Source organism: Calliphora vicina, chromosome 3, assembly GCF_958450345.1.
Source record: "Calliphora vicina chromosome 3, idCalVici1.1, whole genome shotgun sequence".
NCBI lineage: Eukaryota > Metazoa > Arthropoda > Insecta > Diptera > Calliphoridae > Calliphora > Calliphora vicina.
Window position 1 is genome coordinate 122,528,222 of NC_088782.1, and position 26,830 is coordinate 122,555,051.

At 24.3% G+C, this 26,830-nt stretch overlaps 3 protein-coding genes across 3 annotated transcripts; 2 read left to right on the top strand and 1 right to left on the bottom strand.

Annotated features, from left to right (window-relative positions):
• The first annotated feature begins 9,674 nt into the window (after positions 1 to 9,674).
• On the top strand, positions 9,675 to 12,384 carry LOC135954616 (peritrophin-44). Its single transcript, XM_065504811.1, has 2 exons — positions 9,675 to 9,771; positions 11,248 to 12,384. Exons 1-2 carry the CDS (start codon positions 9,765 to 9,767, stop codon positions 12,318 to 12,320), a joined length of 1,080 nt encoding a protein of 359 aa, XP_065360883.1. The 5' UTR covers positions 9,675 to 9,764; the 3' UTR covers positions 12,321 to 12,384.
• A 3,921-nt stretch (positions 12,385 to 16,305) lies between these two features.
• LOC135953650 (peritrophin-44-like) lies at positions 16,306 to 17,611 on the top strand. Its single transcript, XM_065503609.1, has 2 exons — positions 16,306 to 16,447; positions 16,522 to 17,611. The coding sequence occupies exons 1-2, from the start codon at positions 16,438 to 16,440 to the stop codon at positions 17,544 to 17,546; spliced, it is 1,035 nt and encodes a 344-aa protein (XP_065359681.1). The 5' UTR covers positions 16,306 to 16,437; the 3' UTR covers positions 17,547 to 17,611.
• A 3,559-nt stretch (positions 17,612 to 21,170) lies between these two features.
• LOC135954967 (peritrophin-44) lies at positions 21,171 to 26,722 on the bottom strand. Its single transcript, XM_065505229.1, has 2 exons — positions 26,592 to 26,722; positions 21,171 to 22,322 (listed from the first exon to the last, which is right to left on the bottom strand). Exons 1-2 carry the CDS (start codon positions 26,593 to 26,595, stop codon positions 21,220 to 21,222), a joined length of 1,107 nt encoding a protein of 368 aa, XP_065361301.1. The 5' UTR covers positions 26,596 to 26,722; the 3' UTR covers positions 21,171 to 21,219.
• Positions 26,723 to 26,830: the final 108 nt, after the last annotated feature.

The following is a 26,830-nucleotide window of genomic DNA, read 5'->3' on the forward strand; positions in this document are numbered from 1 at the left end:
AATTTTATTCGATTAATCGTATAACGAATAATTTTTGAAATTACTACAAACAAAAGGAAATTATCAATCACAATGATTTCTAATTAGATTTCAAGAAAAACGGTAAAAAAAATTATACGATTAATCGAATAAAGTGCAAATTTATATTCGATTAATCGAAAAAAAATTATGACACGCTATAAAATTTCGGCACAATATATTGGCCATCAAACAAATATTTTCAGATTATAACTTTAATCGTAGTAACTTAAAAATTATGCGATTAATCGAATAAGTAACGAATAAAATTTATTCGAATAATTAAAAAAATTTAAATATTAATTTTGAAAACGGATTTCATTGCCAAATATAAACCATTTTTGCTAATTGTGGTGCTATTAAATATCATTCGATTAATCGAATAACGAATAAATTTTTGAATTACCTACAAAAGTAACCAAAATTAATATAACACCCTTATTTATGGTTTAATTTATGTTAAATCGATAAAAAAAAAAAATTATACGATTAATCGAATAAAGTGCAAATTTATATTCGATTAGTCGAATAAAATTTATGACACGAATAAGCTATAAAATTTTGGCCATCAAACAAATAATTTCACATTATTGTTTAATCGTAGTAACGTAAAATATTATGTGATTAATCGAATAAGTAACGATTTAATTTTGAAATCTGATATCATTGCCATTTTTGCGAATTGTGGTGATATTAAATTTTATCCGATTAATCGAATAACGAATAAATTTTTCAAATGTCTACAAAAAATTTGGAAAAATTTTAGGACAAATAAAATTTATATTTATAGTTTGATTTCTATTAAATTGGTAATAAAAATTATTCGATTAATCGAATAAATTGTAAATTATTATTCGATTAATCGAATAAAATTTATAAATGGCATATTTCTCGGAAATTGGTAATAAAAATTATTCGATTAATCGAATAAATTAGAAATTATTATTCGATTAATCGAATAAAATTTATAAATAGCTTATTTCTCGAAAATTTACTATATATAGTAAATTTACTATGAACAGCATATTTTCCTGAAATTTACTTTAATTAATTTTTTTAATTTAATTTTTTCTATATCTCTATATCAAATTTGCTAATGAAATAGAAAATTTCAATAAATAGTTGATCGAAATAGCTTAAATATTTAAACTTTGAACTTATCATCAAAACATATTATTAAAAACTGTCACAACAGCTCCGCAGTATTAAAATGACATATCAACATTTAATTGTGTTTAATATTTTATTTTGGGCAATTTCAATTTTATGAATTGATTTTTTTATACCCTTCACCATGAGTGGCAAGGGTATATGTATATAAGTTTGTCATTGCGTTTGTAATTTCTACATTTTTCATTTGGTATATATATTGTGGATCGTTATAGATAGCGCAGTCGATATAGCGATGGCCGTCTGTCCTTCTGTATGTTGAAATCAACTTTCCGTATCCCCCAAATAAATTATATACATGATTCATACAGCAATACAGGAATTCTCCCGGCTCGGTACCTATTTTAAATCGATACAATCGGCCCACAAATGGCTGAGATATAGGAAAAAATCATTACCACATCGATTATTTACCTATTTTTTTATCTATATCTGGTTTACTATGCCATTAATATAGACAATATGGATATCCAATAATAGATATTGCAAAGACCCTTGCAATGGCGTATATATGGCCAAAGTAAGTCGGACCTACAATGGGTCAAAATTGGAAAAAATATGTGGGTATTTAAGGTATATAAGGGTATTTAAGATTCGTCACTGCCTAATATAGCACTCTTACTTGTTTTGAATATAATGATAATTAGATGCAATCAAAAATTTGTCAAAATAAGCTCTAAATATATAAAGAAATATTCAATTCATTGATAAAATATGTGACAATGTTTATAGTAGAGCAAAATGTTCAGAAAGGAGAAACACAAAGAAATATTTCTATAAAAGTACTCGAATTTTCCATATATTCACTATAGTAAATTTGCCACACATTTACTATAGTAAATCTTCCATACATTTACTATAGTAAATTTTCCATACATATAGCAAATTTGGCATACATTTACATAGTAAATTTGGCATACATTTACTATAGTAAATTAAGCATACATTTACTATAAATTTTCCAAACATTTACTATAGTAAATTTGGCATACATTTACTATAGTAAATTTAGCATACATTTACTATAAATTTTCCAAACATTTACTATAGTAAATTTTCCAAACATTTACTAGTAAATTTGCCATACATTTACTATAGTAAATTTTTCACACATTTACTATAGTCAATTTTCGATACATTTACTATAGTAAATTTGGCATACATTTACTATAGTAAATTTGGCATACATTTACTATAGTCAATTTGGCATACATTTACTATAGTCAATTTTCCATACATTTACTATAGTCAATTTTCCTTACATTTACTATAGTTAATTTGGCATACATTTACTATAGTAAATTTGTCATACATTTACTATAGTAAATTTGCCACACATTTATTATAGTAAAATTTCCATACATTTACTATAGTAAATTTTCCAAACATTTACTATAGTAAATTATCCACATTTTTTTTAAATATTTAGTATAGTAAATTTTCAATACATTTACTATAGTAAATTTTTAAATATTTTAAAAAGTTACTATAGTAAATTTTTGATACATTTACTATAGTAAATTTTCCATATATTTACTATAGTAAATTTGGCATACATTTACTATAGTAAATTTTGCATACATTTACTATAGTAAATTTTGCATACATTTACTATAGTAAATTTTGCATACATTTACTATAGTAAATTTTGCATACATTTACTATAGTAAATTTTGCATACATTTACTATAGTAAATTTTGCATACATTTACTATAGTAAATTTTGCATACATTTACTATAGTCAATTTTCCATACATTTACTATAGTCAATTTTCCATACATTTACTATAGTCAATTTGGCATACATTTACTATAGTCAATTTGGCATACATTTACTATAGTCAATTTTCCATACATTTACTATAGTCAATTTTCCTTACATTTACTTTAGTAAATTTGGCATACATTTACTATAGTAAATTTGGCATACATTTACTATAGTAAATTTGGCATACATTTACTATAGTAAATTTGGAATATATTTACTATAGTAAATTTGGAATATATTTACTATAGTAAATTTTCCATACATTTACTATAGTAAATTTTCCATACATTTACTATAGTAAATTTTCCATACATTTACTATAGTAATTTTGGCATACATTTACTATAGTAAATTTTGCATACATTTACTATATTAAATTTTGCATACATTTACTATAGTAAATTTTGCATACATTTACTATAGTAAATTTGGCATATATTTACTATAGTAAATTTGGCATACATTTACTATAGTCAATTTTTCATACATTTACTATAGTAAATTTTGCATACATTTACTATAGTAAATTTTGCATACATTTACTATAGTAAATTTTGCATACATTTACTATAGTCAATTTTCCATACATTTACTATAGTCAATTTGGCATACATTTACTATAGTCAATTTGGCATACATTTACTATAGTAAATTTTGCATACATTTACTATAGTAAATTTTGCATACATTTACTATAGTAAATTTTGCATACATTTACTATAGTAAATTTTGCATACATTTACTATAGTAAATTTTGCATACATTTACTATAGTAAATTTTGCATACATTTACTATAGTAAATTTTGCATACATTTACTATAGTAAATTTTGCATACATTTACTATAGTAAATTTTGCATACATTTACTATAGTCAATTTTCCATACATTTACTATAGTCAATTTGGCATACATTTACTATAGTCAATTTGGCATACATTTACTATAGTCAATTTTCCATACATTTACTATAGTCAATTTTCCTTACATTCACTATAGTAAATTTGGCATACATTTACTATAGTAAATTTTCCTTACATTTACTATAGTAAATTTTGCATACATTTACTATAGTAAATTTGGCATACATTTACTATAGTAAATTTGGCATACATTTACTATAGTAAATTTGGCATACATTTACTATAGTAAATTTGGCATACATTTACTATAGTAAATTTGGCATACATTTACTATAGTAAATTTGGAATATATTTACTATAGTAAATTTGGAATATATTTACTATAGTAAATTTTCCATACATTTACTATAGTAAATTTTCCATACATTTACTATAGTAAATTTTCCATACATTTACTATAGTAATTTTGGCATACATTTACTATAGTAAATTTTGCATACATTTACTATATTAAATTTTGCATACATTTACTATAGTAAATTTTGCATACATTTACTATAGTAAATTTGGCATATATTTACTATAGTAAATTTGGCATACATTTACTATAGTCAATTTTTCATACATTTACTATAGTAAATTTTGCATACATTTACTATAGTAAATTTTGCATACATTTACTATAGTAAATTTTGCATACATTTACTATAGTCAATTTTCCATACATTTACTATAGTCAATTTGGCATACATTTACTATAGTCAATTTGGCATACATTTACTATAGTAAATTTTGCATACATTTACTATAGTAAATTTTGCATACATTTACTATAGTAAATTTTGCATACATTTACTATAGTAAATTTTGCATACATTTACTATAGTAAATTTTGCATACATTTACTATAGTAAATTTTGCATACATTTACTATAGTCAATTTTGCATACATTTACTATAGTAAATTTTGCATACATTTACTATAGTAAATTTTGCATACATTTACTATAGTCAATTTTCCATACATTTACTATAGTCAATTTGGCATACATTTACTATAGTCAATTTGGCATACATTTACTATAGTCAATTTTCCATACATTTACTATAGTCAATTTTCCTTACATTCACTATAGTAAATTTGGCATACATTTACTATAGTAAATTTTCCTTACATTTACTATAGTAAATTTTGCATACATTTACTATAGTAAATTTGGCATACATTTACTATAGTAAATTTGGCATACATTTACTATAGTAAATTTGGCATACATTTACTATAGTAAATTTGGCATACATTTACTATAGTAAATTTGGCATACATTTACTATAGTCAATTTGGCATACATTTACTATAGTAAATTTTCCTTACATTTACTATAGTAAATTTTGCATACATTTACTATAGTAAATTTGGCATACATTTACTATAGTAAATTTGGCATACATTTACTATAGTAAATTTTGCATACATTTACTATAGTAAATTTTGCATACATTTACTATAGTAAATTTGGCATATATTTACTATAGTAAATTTGGCATACATTTACTATAGTCAATTTTCCATACATTTACTATAGTCAATTTTCCTTACATTTACTATAGTAAATTTGGCATACATTTACTATAGTAAATTTGGCATACATTTACTATAGTAAATTTTGCATACATTTACTATAGTAAATTTTGCATACATTTACTATAGTAAATTTTGCATACATTTACTATAGTAAATTTTGCATACATTTACTATAGTAAATTTTGCATACATTTACTATAGTAAATTTTGCATACATTTACTATAGTAAATTTTGCATACATTTACTATAGTCAATTTTCCATACATTTACTATAGTCAATTTGGCATACATTTACTATAGTCAATTTTCCATACATTTACTATAGTCAATTTTCCATACATTTACTATAGTCAATTTTCCTTACATTTACTATAGTAAATTTGGCATACATTTACTATAGTAAATTTGGCATACATTTACTATAGTAAATTTTGCATACATTTACTATAGTAAATTTTGCATACATTTACTATAGTAAATTTTGCATACATTTACTATAGTAAATTTTGCATACATTTACTATAGTAAATTTTGCATACATTTACTATAGTAAATTTTGCATACATTTACTATAGTAAATTTGGCATACATTTACTATAGTAAATTTGGCATACATTTACTATAGTAAATTTTGCATACATTTACTATAGTAAATTTGGCATATATTTACTATAGTAAATTTGGCATACATTTACTATAGTCAATTTTTCATACATTTACTATAGTAAATTTTGCATACATTTACTATAGTAAATTTTGCATACATTTACTATAGTAAATTTTGCATACATTTACTATAGTAAATTTTTCATACATTTACTATAGTAAATTTTGCATACATTTACTATAGTAAATTTTGCATACATTTACTATAGTAAATTTTGCATACATTTACTATAGTCAATTTTCCATACATTTACTATAGTCAATTTGGCATACATTTACTATAGTCAATTTGGCATACATTTACTATAGTCAATTTTCCATACATTTACTATAGTAAATTTTGCATACATTTACTATAGTAAATTTTGCATACATTTACTATAGTAAATTTTGCATACATTTACTATAGTAAATTTTGCATACATTTACTATAGTAAATTTTGCATACATTTACTATAGTAAATTTGGCATACATTTACTATAGTAAATTTTGCATACATTTACTATAGTAAATTTTGCATACATTTACTATAGTCAATTTTCCATACATTTACTATAGTCAATTTGGCATACATTTACTATAGTCAATTTGGCATACATTTACTATAGTCAATTTTCCATACATTTACTATAGTCAATTTTCCTTACATTCACTATAGTAAATTTGGCATACATTTACTATAGTAAATTTTCCTTACATTTACTATAGTAAATTTTGCATACATTTACTATAGTAAATTTGGCATACATTTACTATAGTAAATTTGGCATACATTTACTATAGTAAATTTGGCATACATTTACTATAGTAAATTTGGCATACATTTACTATAGTAAATTTGGCATACATTTACTATAGTAAATTTGGAATATATTTACTATAGTAAATTTGGAATATATTTACTATAGTAAATTTTCCATACATTTACTATAGTAAATTTTCCATACATTTACTATAGTAAATTTTCCATACATTTACTATAGTAAATTTTCCATACATTTACTATAGTAATTTTGGCATACATTTACTATAGTAAATTTTGCATACATTTACTATATTAAATTTTGCATACATTTACTATAGTAAATTTTGCATACATTTACTATAGTAAATTTGGCATATATTTACTATAGTAAATTTGGCATACATTTACTATAGTCAATTTTTCATACATTTACTATAGTAAATTTTGCATACATTTACTATAGTAAATTTTGCATACATTTACTATAGTAAATTTTGCATACATTTACTATAGTCAATTTTCCATACATTTACTATAGTCAATTTGGCATACATTTACTATAGTCAATTTGGCATACATTTACTATAGTAAATTTTGCATACATTTACTATAGTAAATTTTGCATACATTTACTATAGTAAATTTTGCATACATTTACTATAGTAAATTTTGCATACATTTACTATAGTAAATTTTGCATACATTTACTATAGTAAATTTTGCATACATTTACTATAGTAAATTTTGCATACATTTACTATAGTAAATTTTGCATACATTTACTATAGTAAATTTTGCATACATTTACTATAGTAAATTTTGCATACATTTACTATAGTCAATTTTCCATACATTTACTATAGTCAATTTGGCATACATTTACTATAGTCAATTTGGCATACATTTACTATAGTCAATTTTCCATACATTTACTATAGTCAATTTTCCTTACATTCACTATAGTAAATTTGGCATACATTTACTATAGTAAATTTTCCTTACATTTACTATAGTAAATTTTGCATACATTTACTATAGTAAATTTGGCATACATTTACTATAGTAAATTTGGCATACATTTACTATAGTAAATTTGGCATACATTTACTATAGTAAATTTGGCATACATTTACTATAGTAAATTTGGCATACATTTACTATAGTCAATTTGGCATACATTTACTATAGTAAATTTTCCTTACATTTACTATAGTAAATTTTGCATACATTTACTATAGTAAATTTGGCATACATTTACTATAGTAAATTTGGCATACATTTACTATAGTAAATTTTGCATACATTTACTATAGTAAATTTTGCATACATTTACTATAGTAAATTTGGCATATATTTACTATAGTAAATTTGGCATACATTTACTATAGTCAATTTTCCATACATTTACTATAGTCAATTTTCCTTACATTTACTATAGTAAATTTGGCATACATTTACTATAGTAAATTTGGCATACATTTACTATAGTAAATTTTGCATACATTTACTATAGTAAATTTTGCATACATTTACTATAGTAAATTTTGCATACATTTACTATAGTAAATTTTGCATACATTTACTATAGTAAATTTTGCATACATTTACTATAGTAAATTTTGCATACATTTACTATAGTAAATTTTGCATACATTTACTATAGTCAATTTTCCATACATTTACTATAGTCAATTTGGCATACATTTACTATAGTCAATTTTCCATACATTTACTATAGTCAATTTTCCATACATTTACTATAGTCAATTTTCCTTACATTTACTATAGTAAATTTGGCATACATTTACTATAGTAAATTTGGCATACATTTACTATAGTAAATTTTGCATACATTTACTATAGTAAATTTTGCATACATTTACTATAGTAAATTTTGCATACATTTACTATAGTAAATTTTGCATACATTTACTATAGTAAATTTTGCATACATTTACTATAGTAAATTTTGCATACATTTACTATAGTAAATTTTGCATACATTTACTATAGTAAATTTGGCATACATTTACTATAGTAAATTTGGCATACATTTACTATAGTAAATTTTCCATACATTTACTATAGTAAATTTTCCATACATTTACTATAGTAAATTTTGCATACATTTACTATAGTAAATTTGGCATACATTTACTATAGTAAATTTGGCATACATTTACTATAGTAAATTTGGCATACATTTACTATAGTAAATTTGGAATATATTTACTATAGTAAATTTTCCTTACATATACATTTACTATAGTAAATTTGGCATTTGTTTATATCAATAAATTTCTAACAAATTTGCTATTTAATCGGTCTCTCTAAGACAAAGAAATACTAGAAAACAAAAATATTATATTTTTAATTAAATATGTACAAATTAAACTAGCCTACGATAACTTATAATAAAAAAAAAACAATTACAAAAGTAATTCAACACAGCTCTTAGAATTTGCCACAAATTATTAGCAAGATTTTTTTCTTTTACTATCTCTTTAATTGATTTCATTGCTCTCAATTTCTGTTGGCAAAACTAAAAGGAAATTAAAAAATAAAAACAAATTACTAATTTTTTCTATAATTTCCAAAAATTGCGTGTACTTTTTCGTGTTTATCTTTAGTAAAAACAACTAAATTATCAATCAAAAGCATTTTTTTTTTTGTTCATGTGTCTGTTCCTAAACAAAATTATCATTGGAATTATTTAGCTAATCTTGTCAATTGATTTCCTACATTTGAAAACATTTTTTATTTTTTGGAAATGATTAGTTTTTGAAATTTTTTATCAACATTTTTCAGGCTTTCATTTGGTAAATACTTTTAGTATTTAAACCATTCCAGTGAAACCAAGAAATCAGTCATAGTTTGTCAAGTGTTATAGTCAACTGTACTAAAGGAACAAAGATATTTGTAGTAAAAAACAAACACAAATATCGAAATGAAAGGTGTGTGTATTAAATGTTTAAAAAAAAAATAAATAAATAAAATACAAAAAATATTTTAAAAGTGTATCAAAAAAGAAAAAAAAGGACTGAAATAAAAAAAAAAAATATTAATAGAAATCCTGCATATACATATAGTTTAAATATTTATGGAACGAGCAAGAGTGTTGTGGCAAATTTTTGATAGTAAATTTTCCTTAAATTTACCATAGTAAATATTCCTTAAATTTACTATAGTAAATTTACCATAGTAAATTTTCCTTAAATTTACCATAGCAAATATTCCTTAAATTTACCATAGCAAATTTTCCTTAAATTTACCATAGTAAATTTTCCTTAAATTTACTATAGTAAATATTCCTTAAATTTACCATAGTAAATTTACCACAAATTTACTATTGTAAATTTTCCTTAAATTTGCCATAGTAAATTCTCCTTAAATTTACCATAGTAAATTTTCTTAAAATTTACCATAGATATTTTCTTAAAATTTCCCAGAGTAAATTTTCCTCAAATTTACTATAGTAGATTTTCCTAAAATTTACTATAGTAAATATTCCTAAAATTTACTACAGTAAATATTCCTTAAATTTACCATAGTAAATTTGCCTTAAATTTACCATAGTAAATTCTCCTTAAATTTACCATAGTAAATTTTCTTTAAATTTGCCATAGTAAATTTTCTTTAAATTTACCATAGTAAATTTTCTTTAAATTTACTATAGTAAATATTCCTTAAATTTACCATAGTAAATTTACCACAAATTTACCATTGTAAATTTTCCTTAAATTTACCATAGTAAATTCTCCTTAAATTTACCATAGTAAATTCTCCTTAAATTTACCATAGTAAATTCTCCTTAAATTTACCATAGAAAATATTATTTAAATTTACAATAGTAAATATTCTTTAAATTTACAATAGTAAATTTTCCTCAAATTTGCTATAGTAGATTTTCCTAAAATTTACTATAGTAAATATTCCTAAAATTTACTATAGTAAATATTCCTTAAATTTACCATAGTAAATTTACCATAGTAAATTTTCTTTAAATTTACTATAGTAAATTCTCCTTAAATTTACCATAGTGAATTTTCTTTAAATTTACCATAGTAAATTTTCTTTAAATTTACCATAGTAAATTTTCTTTAAATTTACCATAGTAAATTCTCCTTAAATTTACCATAGTAAATTTTCTTTAAATTTACCATAGTAAATTTTCTTAAAATTTACCAGAGTAAATTTTCTTAAAATTTACCAGAGTAAATTTTCTTTAAATTTGCCATAGTAAATTTTCCTTAAATAAATATTTACTATAGTAAATTTTTCTTAAATTTACTATAGTAATTTTTTTGTTGGAAAATTTTCCATAAATTTACATTAGTGTAATAGAAAAAAAAAACAACTATTTCAAACATTTACAGTTTATAGTAAATTTTCAACAATTTAGCTAATTTTTCATACAATTTCTTTATCAGGTTTTCAAATATCATCAGGAGTTATCCTGCTCATGACTGCCGGTTTCTTAATGCAGCAAATTGTTATGGTATCATCAGCCGACGTGGACATGACTGCGACTTGTGCGCTTATGTCCGAAGGTTTTATTGCTGATCCCAAATCGTGTCAAGGATATGGCTACTGTAAAGGGGGTAAATTAAGTGGTACTGGTAGCTGTCCCGCTGGCTATCTGTACAATGCAAGGCATGGTGTCTGTGATGATCCGGCAAATGTTGTATGCAGCGACGTTGATACCGCTTGCAAGTATGCCGATGATCAAACGTTTGTTGCCGACCCCAATGATTGCTCTCGCTATTGCTATTGCAGTAAACAAAAGGCTGAGTGCACATCATGCCCCAAAGGACAAGTATTTGACAGTAGAGTCACGAGGTGTGTGTATGCCTCAGCTCCAGGATTTGTATGCCAGGCTGATTCGGTTTGTCGTTTGGTGCCCAATGGTGTATTTTTAGGTACTACAACGTGTGGGAATCAATACACTGGATGTCTTAATGGCGTGGGCACTACAGCTACTTGTCCCAAAGGTTTATTTTATAATACACAACTTGGAGGGTGTCAAAGTGAGAATCCTTGCATTGGTGGTAATCCAGTGGGCGGTGGTCTGGGAGTTAATGGGGTTGCCCCACAGACCCCAATTCCATGTGAAAAAGCAACTAGTGCTACTCCAGAAAAACCACAATATGTTACAGATCAGGCAACATGTATGGGTTATTTTGTCTGCACTGGAATCAATGATCCTGGTATTTGGACCAAATGTCCACTTGGTTTACACTTTAATGATGGTGAATGTGTCACCCCTTATACATTTGCTTGTCAACATGACCGTTGTGGTAATATGAATGTAACCTGGGTTGGCGCTATTAACACGGAATGTAAAAACTTCTTAATTTGTAAAGATCAAACATCTCAAGGCCTAGTTAATGGATATGAAGTTTATACTGGTATACCATGCCAACAAAATTATTTCTTCAATGAATATACACAGACATGTAGCAAAGATAGCCCCAAATCAACAAATTACAAACTGTGCCCATGAGACCAAATTGAACTCACAAATAAATATCTAATTTTTTTTCCGAAAATGTAAAAACAAAACAAAAATAACAATTATAATAATAATAATAAACAATTAATAACTTTACTTATATGCTGATTTTATTTTACTCTCAATAAGTCTTTAAAAAAACAAAAAATATTTTGCGCTTTTTAACAGATTATCTCTAATTTAGGTTCATAACTTTTTTTTCACCTAACCGATTTTGCTGGTTTTCAATAGCAAATTGCTTAGGACAATGATAAATATTCTAGGTAAATATCATTGAATTTGGTGTCATATTTTAAAAGTGATGTAGTTTTACACATACTAAATTTTATTAAACTAGTTTTTGTAGTTTTTATCAAACTAGTTTTGTAGTATTGTATTTAAATTCTTTTTAATGTTTATCTTAAGATTCGGCGCAATCGAATATATTGCATTCTTACTTGTTTTTATAATTAACTTTATGCGATTAATCGAATGTTCATTGGCAATTTTTTTGATTAATTTTCACCGTTTTAACAAATATCATACAATAAATAAAAATTTATGTTAATTAGCATGTTTTAATGAACCATAAATATATTTTCCCGAAATTGTGCAGTTTGTTTATATCAAAGTTTTTATTCGAATTATCGTATATTCATGGGCAATTTATTCGATTAAGCAATTCAATATTTTTTCCTGTTTTTATCGAAATTAAAACAGATATAAATTTGTTTGTTAATTTTAATAATTTTTTGTAGAAAATTCCACAAATTATTCTTTATTCGATTAATCGATTAAAATTTTATATTATGAGAATTTCGAAAAATTTATTTATTTTGCAATGAAAATAATTTTTAAAATTTATGGATTCATTTTGTAATTTAATCGAATAAATTTTATTCGATTAATCGAAAATATGACTTTACTCCGTTTGATTAACCGAATAATTTCTACAGTTTTTTTTTTCGGAAAATAACATTTAAAATGTATGGCTTCATTCTCTTATTTATTCGAATAAATTGTATTCGATTAATCGAATAATATTTGACTTTACTATGTTTGATTAATCGAATAATTTGTTTATGTTTTTATCGAAATTAAAACAGAAATTAGTTTGTTAATTTTAATAATTTTTTGTAGAAAATTCAAAAAGTTATTCGTTATTCGATTAAAATTTTATATTATGAGAATTTCAAAAAATGTATTTATTTTGCAATGAAAATAATTTTTAAAATTTATGGATTCATTTTCTAATTAATCGAAAATATGACTTTACTCCGTTTGATTAACCGAATAATTTCGACAGTTTTTTTTTTCGGAAAATAACATTTAAAATGTATGGCTTCATTCTCTTATTTATTCGAATAAATTGTATTCGATTAATCGAATAATATTTAAATTTACTACGTTTGATTAATCAAATAATTTGTTTATGTTTTTATCGAAATTAAAACAGATATAAATTTGTTTGTTAATTTTAATAATTTTTTGTAGAAAATTCAACAAATTATTCGTTATTCGATTAATCGATTAAAATTTTATATTATGAGAATTTCGAAAAATTTATTTATTTTGCAATGACAATAATTTTTTAAAGTTAAGGGTTAACTTTGTAATTTAATCGAATAAATTTTATTCGATTAATCGAATAATATTTGAATTTACTCCGTTTGATTATTCGAAAAATTGTTACTGTTTATAACATTCAAAATGTATGGCTTCATTCTCTTATTTATTCGAATAAATTGTATTCGATTAATCGAATAATATTTAACTTTACTACGTTTGATTAATCGAATAATTTGTTTATGTTTTTATCGAAATTAAAACAGATATAAATTTGTTTGTTAATTTTAATAATTTTTTGTAGAAAATTCAACAAATTATTCGTTATTGGATTAATCGATTAAAATTTTATATTATGAGAATTTCGAAAAATTTATTTATTTTGCAATGAATATAATTTTTAAAATTTATGGGTTCATTTTGTAATTTAATCGAATAAATTTTATTCGATTAATCGAAAATATGACTTTACTCCGTTTGATTAACCGAATAATTTCTACAGTTTTTTTTTTCGGAAAATAACATTTAAAATGTATGGCTTCATTCTCTTATTTATTCGATTAATCGAATAATATTTGACTTTCCTACGTTTGATTAATCGAATAATTTGTTTATGTTTTTATCGAAATTAAAACAGATATAAATTTGTTTGTTAATTTTAATAGATTAATTTTTGTAGAAAATTCAAAAAATTATTCGTAATTCGATTAATCGATTAAAATTTTATATTATGAGAATTTCGAAAAATTTATTTATTTTGCAATGACAATAATTTTTTAAAGTTAAGGGTTAACTTTGTAATTTAATCGAATAAATTTTATTCGATTAATCGAATAATATTTGAATTTATTCCGTTTGATTATTCGAATAATTTTAACTGTTTATAACATTCAAAATGTATGGGTTCATTTAATAATTTATTCGAATAAATTGTATTCGATTAATCGAATAATATTTGATTTTACTACGTTTGATTAATTGAATATTTTTTCCGTTTTTATCGAAATTAAAACAGAAATTAGTTTGTTAATTTTAATAATTTTTTGTAGAAAATTCAAAAAATTATTCGTTATTCGATTAATCGATTAAAATTTTATATTATGAGAATTTCGAAAAATTTATTTATTTTGCAATGACAATAATTTTTTAAAGTAAGGGTTAACTTTGTAATTTAATCGAATAAATTTTATTGGATTAATCGAATAATATTTGAATTTACTCCGTTTGATTATTCGAATAATTTTAACTGTTTATAACATTCAAAATGTATGGCTTCATTTAATAATTTATTCGAATAAATTGTATTCGATTAATCGAATAATATTTGACTTTACTACGTTTGATTAATTGAATATTTTTTCCGTTTTTATCGAAATTAAAACATATATAAATTTATTTGTTAATTTTAATAATTTTTTGTAGAAAATTCAACAAATTATTCGTTATTCGATTAATCGATTAAAATTTTATATTATGAGAATTTCAAAAAATGTATTTATTTAGCAATGAATATAATTTTTAAAATTTATGGGTTCATTTTGTAATTTAATCGAATAAATTTTATTCGATTAATCGAAAATATGACTTTACTCCGTTTGATTAACCGAATAATTTCTACAGTTTTTTTTTCGGAAAATAACATTTAAAATGTATGGCTTCATTCTCTTATTTATTCGAATAAATTGTATTCGATTAATCGAATAATATTTGACTTTACTATGTTTGATTAATTGAATATTTTCCTGTTTTTATCGAAATTAAAACAGATATAAATTTGTTTGTTAATTTTAATAATTTTTTGTAGAAAATTCAACAAATTATTCTTTATTCGATTAATCGATTAAAATTTTATATTATGAGAATTTCGAAAAATTTATTTATTTTGCAATGAAAATAATTTTTTAAAGTTAAGGGTTAACTTTGTAATTTAATCGAATAAATTTTATTCGATTAATCGAATAATATTTGAATTTATTCCGTTTGATTATTCGAATAATTTTAACTGTTTATAACATTCAAAATGTATGGGTTCATTTAATAATTTATTCGAATAAATTGTATTCGAATAATCGAATAATTTTTAAAATTTTTTCCGAAATTTTTAGAATTTTTTCCGAAATCACAAGCCCCGAGTTGTTGTACCCCTAATCTCAAACAGTTTGATCTTGAACAACTTTAACAATATCATTTAATTTATGTCGGAAAAGCAAAACAATTTCAATATCAATAACAAATAGCTTGTTAGCAGGCCCTATCGCAATCAGCAAATGTTTCCAATGAAATTTTGATGGTATTTATCTTTACAGCATGAACATGAACATTAACATTATCTTAAAAATATATCTACATAATGGGGAAACGAACACCGAAAACTGGCAAATATTTAAGAAATAAATCAAAATAATTGGAAATTAATAAATTGAATGAATCAATGAATTGTTTGCTTATTTATAGCTAGAACATCTTGAAACAGAAGCATCAGTTGTGGAAATTACCTAGGAAAATCAACAGTTGCTTTAAACTAGACAGTCAAGAGTAAGGAGTAATTTTAAAATAAATCGAAATGTTCAAAGGTAAAAAAAATAACCAGGATATGCATATTTTTGAAAGCATTTTTAAAAATTTCTGTTGCTTTGCTTCATTTCAGCCAAATTCCTTTTAACCTTAACCATCATCTCCTTGTTGGGCTGCATTTCTGCCCAAACAATCAATATAAAGGAGGTGTGTGATTTGGCTCCCAATGCCGTACTGCTGCAACCCAATACCTGCTCGGATTGGTTGAAATGTGCCAGCTCTCCCAACGCTACTGACATGGAAGAGGGATCTTGTGTATTTGGTTTGTACTTTAACAAAAACTCTGGCAAATGTGAATACAAGGATAATGTTGAGTGCCCTTTTGAATCGACTAACAAAAATCGTTGCAGTCGTGAAAATGAGGGCGCATTCTTGGCCGATTTGGAACAATGTAATGCCTATATTTATTGCAGGCAGGGTGAAGAGGTCAAATCCTATTGCCCCAGCAATTTAGTATTCGATCCGGTTAACAAGGCCTGCGTTTACAAGCATCAATACAAGTGTCCCGAAACGATGCCAAAAACCGAAAGTGATGCCCTGTGTTTATCGTTGCCCGATGGCATGTTCTTTGCCGATAAAAACGATTGCACCAAATACAGTCAATGCAAGAATGGCCAGCTCAAAACACACTCCTGCAATAGCAGTTTTGCCTGGGACTATGTCCAGGGTAACTGTGTGCCCGCTGATGATGTGGTCTGCTTGCCGTCCGCCAAGAAACCCGAGCCTGAACTTAAAGTATGTGTCGATTTTGTGGGTCCCGTTTCGGATGGTGTTTCCTGCAGCGGTTACTATTTCTGCAAGAAAATGTCCAACGCTACATACGATCGCAAGCCACAGCATTTCAGCTGTCCCGCTGGCAATTTCTTCGATATGAATACCAATTCGTGCCGTGACCGTTTGAATGTCAAATGTTCTCTGGATCGTTGTGAGGGTATGGGCAATAAGTATGTCAATGTGGCCGGTGATTGTAGAAAGTATGTGTTGTGTCAAAATGGTGTGGCTGGCACACCGGGCAGCTGTCCCAGCACCCATTATTTCGATGAACGTACCCAAGGCTGCACTCCTCAGGTTGTAAGCTATGCGGCTTGTTCGGCTTAAATTTTATGTAAAATTCAAATTACAGACAATCAAATAAAAGGAAAATATTGAAAATATTGAAAATATTTATATTATTTTATTGTATTATTTATTCGAATTTAACTTATTCGTTATTTATTAGATTATTCGTAATATCGTTTTACAAGTTATCTGCTTTTATTTTTGTTACAATTCAAACTAATTATTCGAATAAATATTCGATTACCACAAAGATAAATCTAACAAAAACTATTTTTTTTTATGGAAGATATATTTTCCCGAAACTTTTTTTATTATATATTATTCGATTAATCGAATATTCAGTGAGAAAAATTTTTTGAAATTTTATAATTCATTGAATAATAAAATTTATTCGATTGACCGATTGAATATCGAGCACTTAAGCGAATAATGAGAACAGAATTATATTAATTATTTTATTTTATTCAAGTACTAAAATTTATTCGATTGACCGATTATTCGAATATTGAACACTTAAACGAATAATGACCACAAAATTATGTATTATATTTTTTTCCCGAAATTGTATAATTTATTCGAATAAAAAATATTATTCGATTAGTCAAACATTAAGTCGATTATTCGCATATTGAATACTTAAACGAATTATGAGAATAAAATTATATTCATTATTTGTAAGTTTACTTATTCGATTTATCGAATAAAAATAAAATTATTCGAATATTGTGTCCTTAATTGAATAATGTGAATTAGTAACACAAATTAAATTACTTTTATAAAAAAAATTTAAAAATTTATTCGATTAAAATTTTTTTATTCGTTATTCGATAAATAGCTAATGATTTTCACTTTTATTTTTATAAAAAAAAATTAAAAATTTATTCGATTAAAAAAATTCTGTATTCGTTATTCGATTAATCGAATAAAATTTAATATTATGGCATTTCACCTAAAAATACTTTATTTAGCTAGGAAATAATTTTTTTTTTTTAATTTTTAACCAAAATTAAAAATTTATTCGATTAATTGAATATTTAATCGATTATCGAATAATGTATTCATATTTCAAAACTGTGAAAACAAATTTTACACATTGAAATTTAATAGTTTATTCGAATAATTTCTACCCGCCAATTATTCGATTGATAGCAAATTTTTTACAAAATTAACAGCATTCAAATGAAAATATATTGTTATTTTTCTTTAAAAAAAATTATTCGATTAAAAATGAATAAAATTAAATGATATGGAATTTTACCAAAAAGAATAACGTAATTTGTTATGATTACTCGAATAATTGATTTTATTGGATTATTCGAATAATTGATTTTATTCGATTATTCCAGTAATTGATTTTATTCGATTATTCGAATAATTGATTTTATTTGATTTTTCGAAAAAAAAAATGATTTTATTCGATTAATTTGATTTTTCGAATAATTTATTTTATTCAATTATTTAAATAACTGATTTCATTCGAATATTCGAGTAATAGATTTTATTCGAGGATGTAATTCGAATAAAATCAATTATTCGAATAAACGGATTTTATGCGATTATTCGAATAATTGATTTTATTCGATTATTCGAATAATGGATTTTATTCGATTATTCGAATAATTGATTTTATTCGATTATTGGAATAATTTATTTTATTCGATTATTCGAATAATTGATTTTATTTGATTTTTCGAAAAAAAAAATAATTTTATTCGATTAATTTGATTTTTCGAATAATTTATTTTATTCGATTATTTAAATAACTGATTTCATTCGATTATTCGAGTAATAGATTTTATTCGAGGATGTAATTGATTTATTTCGATTATTCGAATAAACGGATTTTATTCGAATAATTGATTTTATTCGATTATTCGAATAACTTATTTTATTCGATTATTCGAATAATTGATTTTATTCGATTATTCGAATAATGGATTTTATTCGATTATTCGAATAATTGATTTTACTCGATTATTGGAATAATTTATTTTATTCGATTATTCCAGTAATTGATTTTCTTCGATTATTCGAATAATTGATTTTATTTGATTTTTCGAAAAAAAAAATAATTTTATTCGATTAATTTGATTTTTCGAATAATTTATTTTATTCGATTATTCGAATAATAGATTTTATTCGATTATTCGAATAATTAATTTTATTCGATTATTCGAATAATTGATTTTATTCGAATAATTGATTTATTCGATTATTCGAATAATTGATTTTATTCGATTATTCGAATAATTAATTTTATTCGATTATTCGAATAATTGATTTTATTCGATTATTCAAATATTGATTTTATTCGATTATTCGAATATTGATTTTATTCGATTATTCGAATAATTAATTTTATTCGATTATTCGAATAATTGATTTTATTGGATTATTCGAATAATTGATTTTATTCGATTATTCAAATATTGATTTTATTCGATTATTCGAATAATTAATTTTATTCGATTATTCGAATAATTGATTTTATTCAATTATTCGAATAATGAATTTTATTCGATTATTCCGATAATTTTTTTGATTCCAATAATAAATTTTATTCGATTATTATAATTGATTTTATTCGATTATTAAAATAATTGATTTTATTCGATTATTAAACTATTCGAAAAATTGATTTTTTTTGATTATTAGATTATTCGAATCATTGATTTTATTCGATTAATCGAATAATTGATTTTATTCAATTATTAAATTATTCGAATAATTGATTTTTTTTTTGATTATTAGATTATTCGAATCATTGATTTTATTCGATTAATCGAATTATTGATTTTATTCGATTTTTTCAATAATAAATTTTATTCGATTATTATAATTGATTTTATTCGATTATTAAAATAATTGATTTTATTCGATTATTAAATTATTCGAGTCATTGATTTTATTCGATTATTCGAATAATTGATTTATTTCGATTATTCGAGTTATTGATGTCATTCGATTATTCGAATAACTTATTTTATTCGATTATTCGAATAATGGATTTCATTCAATTTTTAGGTTTTATTAAATATTCGATATCGTTTTTGTTCTAGGTTTTATGACAAAAGGCCTCCAACTTTAAGAGAATATTATTCGAATGTAGTATCAGTTTGGTTTGAGACTTCCAATCAGGCTACCAGTTTAGGCATAATTCTAGTCCAAATTGAGGGCTATGAAAATAGCTCAGAAGCAAATTCAGTATCCTTAACGAATATGTTTGCAACATCGAAAATTGTTCGAGAATGCCGGGTATCTCTGGAGGAGATAGGGAGACATTTATTGGTTACCGCTATGTAGGTTTGAAAATACAGCACAAGATATCACAACGGGTCATATCATTAGAAAATTAAAAAAGAATCAAATTTGTATTCATTATTCGATAACTGAATAAATCATGTTCTAGATAGATATCATTTCATATTGCTAAAAATTATACAAACTATTCAAGAAAACTTTTATCTCTTAAAAAGAAAATTTAAAAATCAATACATTTGACTAGCTACTATTTCCTCTCGCTCTAAATATATTAAATTTGATAAGATTTCCAAAAAAAAAAAAATGTGTTAGTTTTTTTTTATCATTTTATTACAAAAAAAAATAGTAAAAGTAAAAAAGTATTCATATAATATAATTTAAATGCTAAAGAAACATCCACTTCCTAAAGTATAGTTGCTGACAAAAGCCCGCTTTTTCAGACAGCTGCTGCTTAAGTAGTGGTTAATAAACTAGACTGGGTAGTAGTTTCCCTCTGACCTGCCACAGTGGTTGATGATGTTCGGGCACAGGCCGGAAAGGAAACTACCTCTGTGGTACACAATTGCAGCAACTCATTGAAGTACTCTCCACTGGGACACTCAGATTGGCCAATGATTTCCCCATCTTGACATATCGAGAATCCTGTGCAACCATCATCATTGATATTGGCCAATTGGATATTGTGATAGCCAAAAGTAACGCAGCGATTGTAAGGGCAGGATATATTAGTGCGTACCACACAGGCACCACCATTGCTAGCATCAAAGAATCGTTCAAAGGGACATACACCATGTACCAGATCTATGCTGTCATTATCTGCATGATCTTTACAATAATAATAACCATTACAGCTGACCCCATCCGATATGAAAACACCTGCCTCAATGCATTTCACATCTTCGGGTTTTTTAGGTGGCACTGTGGTGGTCTCCAGACAATCCACCTCCGTGGGATAATCACAATCACCCTGGAGGGCATTGAAATAAAACGTTTCCGGACAGGTGCCATTTATCAGTTCGCCATGCCAGCACATTTGATAGGCCGTACAGGAGTTGGGCACCTTGATGAACACACCATCGGGCACAATATTGCAATAGTCTTCGGGCAACATTTTCACCTCACAGGGATAGTTCCTAATGCAATTCATGGTAACTGGATTGAAATTCATGCCACTGGAACAGGCACCATGTGAACCCTTGCCATTTTGACAATAGTAATAGCCACTGCAAGTATAAGGATCTGAGACGAAACCATTAACACCGGGCGTGGCAGCACACGGATTGCTGGAGTAACATTTGACGGAATTAGGTGGCACACAACTGCGTGTATTGCGATCGTAGAAAAGATCACCCTCACACGTACCAGATATGGGCTTTTGATCTACACACGTTATATATTTGTTACAGGCACTGGGATCTTTGATTCTGGTATTATTCGCTATATAGGTGCACAATAGATCGGGATTAAAAGATATGGCAGCTGCATAAGCTGGCGTAGTTGTGATTAGAAGCAGCAGCAGTAATGCAGCAGTGTTGGCTAGTAAGGTGGACTTAACTGTGTAAAGAGAATTGAAATAGGTAGTTGTAGTTAAAACTGTTGGAATTAGATTTTAGGCCGCTGATGTAAATGAAGTGAAATGACGATAATATTTATGAGTTTACGGGAAATCAACATTTTACATCTAAGAATGAAATCGTATAAAAGTTGTTTTTACTTAAATTTTTAACTAAAAAATTCGATTAAAAGAATTATTCTTAATTTACACGATTAATCGTGTAATTTTTAGCTATTAAACACTAAATACTGAGTGTTCTTCTCTTTTTGAACACAATTTCAACTAAAATTATTAATCGATTAACCGATTCATCAAATAATATTTAAAATTTATCGCATAAATTTAATACTTAAGCATTGAAAAATTTAAAAAAAAAAAAAAATTATTCGAATAATTTTCCCGATTAATCGAATAATTTTTTGCGATTGAACAAACATTTAATAACACAGCTGATTTTTCATTAACTTTTTAATTACAGTACAAAAAATTATTCGAATAAATATTTTTATTCGTTAGTCGATTAATCGAATAATATTAAAAATTAATTCATTTAATAAACTATTCACTTTATCTGCTCTTACAGGGATTTTGATACAAATCTCGCAATATCTCAAGTTATTCGAATAATTTTTATTCATTATTTATTCGATTAATCGAATAATTTTTAATAATTGAACTAATGTTAAAATGATGGATGAAGCTTTGAACAGTAAATTTTAAAATTAATTAAAATTAATTTATTCGAATAATTTTTATTTGTTTTTACACGATTAATCGAATAATTTTTTTTTCGATTAAACAAATATTTAACAATAAATTAGATTTTTCGTTTTATTGTTGATCTGAATTAAAAAAATATATATTCGAATAGAAAATTTTATTCTATTAACCTAGCAATACATTAATCGAATAATAATATTCGATCATTTAATGAAACATTTACTTTGTTAGGTCTAAAAATGTATTTCTTTTACTAAACCTTGCTATTTTATAAGTTATTCGATACATTTTTATTCGTTACTTAATCGATTAATCGAATTCCATTAATCGAATAATAATATTGGAATAATCGAATAATATTAATAATCGATTAATATTATTCGATTACTCAAATATTATTATTCGATTACTTGAATATTATTTTTCGATTACTTAAATATTGTTATTCGATTACTTGACTATTATTATTCGATTACTCGAATATTATTATTCGTTTACTCAACCGAATAATAAGATTATTCGAATATTATTACTCGATTACTCGAATATTATTATTCGTTTACTTAAATATTATTATTCGATTACTTGAATATTATTCGATTACTCGAATATTATTATTCGATTACTCGAATATTTTTATTCGTATATTCGAATCTTATTATTCGATTATTCGAATAGTATTATTCGATTACTCGAATATTATTATTCGATTATTCGCATATTATTATTCGAATAGTATTATTCGATTACTCGAATAATGAAAACTAAAATTTGAGTAGCCGAATTATAATTATTATTCGAATATCATTATTCGATTACTCGAATTTTATTATTCGATTACTTGAATAATGGAATACTAAAATTCGAGCAACACAATAATATTTCATTAATCGAATATTATTCGATTATTCTAATATCATTATTCGATTGGTTGAATATTATTATTCGATTATTCGAATATTATTATTCGATTATTCGAATATTTTTATTCGTATATTCGAATATTATTATTCGAATTTTATTATTCGATTTTAGAATATTATTATTCGATTATTCGAATATTATTATTCGATTATTCGATTATTCGAATATTATTATTCGATTATTCAAAAATCATTATTCGATTACTTGAATATCATTATTCGAATATTATTATTCGATTATTCGAATATTTGTATTCGTATATTCGAATATTATTATTCGAATAGTATTATTCGATTACTCGAATATTATTATTCGAATAGTATTATTCGATTACTCGAATAGTATTATTCGATTACTCGAATATTATTATTCGAATACTCGAATATTATTATTCGATTACTCGAATATTATTATTCGATTACTCGAATATTATTATTCGATTATTCGAATATTTTTATTCGTATATTCGAATATTATTATTCGAATAGTATTATTCGATTACTCGAATATTATTATTCGAATAGTATTATTAGATTACTCGAATAGTATTATTCGATTACTCGAATATTATTATTCGATTACTCGAATATTATTATTCGATTACTCGAATATTATTATTCGATTACTCGAATAATGGAATACTAAAATTTGAGTAGCCGAATAATAATTATTATTCGAATATCATTATTAGATTAGATGAATAATGGAATACTAAAATTCGAGCAACCGAAAAATAATATTCCATTAATCGAATATTATTCGATTAGTCGAATATTTTCATTCGTATATTCGAATAGTATTATTCGATTACTCGAATATTATTATTCGAATTACTCGAATATTATTATTCGATTACTCGAATATTATTATTCGATTACTCGAATATTATTATTCGATTACTCGAATATTATTATTCGATTACTCGAATATTATTATTCGATTACTCGAATATTATTATTCGATTACTCGAATATTATTATTCGATTACTCGAATATTATTATTCGATTACTCGAATATTATTATTCGATTACTCGAATATTATTATTCGATTACTCGAATATTATTATTCGATTACTCGAATATTATTATTCGATTACTCGAATATTATTATTCGATTACTCGAATATTATTATTCGATTACTCGAATATTATTATTCGATTACTCGAATATTATTATTCGATTACTCGAATAATGGAATACTAAAATTTGAGTAGCCGAATAATAATTATTATTCGAATATCATTATTAGATTAGATGAATAATGGAATACTAAAATTCGAGCAACCGAAAAATAATATTCCATTAATCGAATATTATTCGATTAGTCGAATATTTTCATTCGTATATTCGAATAGTATTATTCGATTACTCGAATATTATTATTCGAATTACTCGAATATTATTATTCGATTACTCGAATATTATTATTCGATTACTCGAATATTATTATTCGATTACTCGAATATTATTATTCGATTACTCGAATATTATTATTCGATTACTCGAATATTATTATTCGATTACTCGAATATTATTATTCGATTACTCGAATATTATTATTCGATTACTCGAATATTATTATTCGATTACTCGAATATTATTATTCGATTACTCGAATATTATTATTCGATTACTCGAATATTATTATTCGATTACTCGAATATTATTATTCGATTACTCGAATATTATTATTCGATTACTCGAATATTATTATTCGATTACTCGAATATTATTATTCGATTACTCGAATAATGGAATGCTAAAATTTGAGTAGCCGAATAATAATTATTATTCGAATATCATTATTCGATTACTAGAATATTATTATTCGATTAGTTGAATAATGGAATACTAAAATTCGAGCAACCGAAAAATAATATTCCATTAATCGAATATTATTCGATTATTCGAATATTTTTATTCGTATATTCGAATAGTATTATTCGATTACTCGAATATTATTAGTCGATTACTCGAATATTATTATTCGATTAGTCGAATATTATTATTCGATTACTCGAATATTATTATTCGATTACTCGAATATTGTTATTCGATTACTCGAATATTATTATTCGATTACTTGAATATTATTATTCGATTACTCGAAAATTATTATTCGATTACTCGAAAATTATTATTCGATTATTCGAATAATACTAAAATTTGAGTAGGCGAATTATAATTATTATTCGAATATCATTATTCGATTACTCGAATATTATTATTCGATTATTCGAATATTATTATTCGAGTATTTTGCAAAAATATTGCTATTTTATTATTTTCAAACAAATATTATTAAAGAGTCGAGTCTTAAATTTCTTTTTTATGTGAACAATTTATAATTTTTCCACATTATCTAAATCTGAAGTATAATTTCTGCCATTTCGTTTTTTCACTGTCAAAATTTCAATTAATTTTTTTTAAATTCGAATTTTATTGAACATCGTTGATAATTTCCAATGACATTTGAAACTTATTAGAGATTACGATAAGTTATTTACGTTTGTTTTCAAAATTATCACTCCAATCAAATGAATTTATTTTTAATTTTTCAAAAGGTTTAATGAACAAATTTTTTTTTTTTTTTGAAAATCTAGATTTTTTTAAAACACTTACACATTGTTATTTTAATTTTGTTAAGATTCTTCAAATGTTTGTAGTTTTGAATAAATATTGCGTATTCTTTTTCTTTAATTTTATTTAAACGGATTATTCCCTTTTTATTATTTCTTAATATTTAATTTTATATAATAAAATATTTGTTTAGTTTCTCTTTTTTGTGATTTCAATTGCAGAATTTACATGAGCTCTGTAATTGTTTGAATACACGACTAATGTCTTAATTGAGTTTGTTA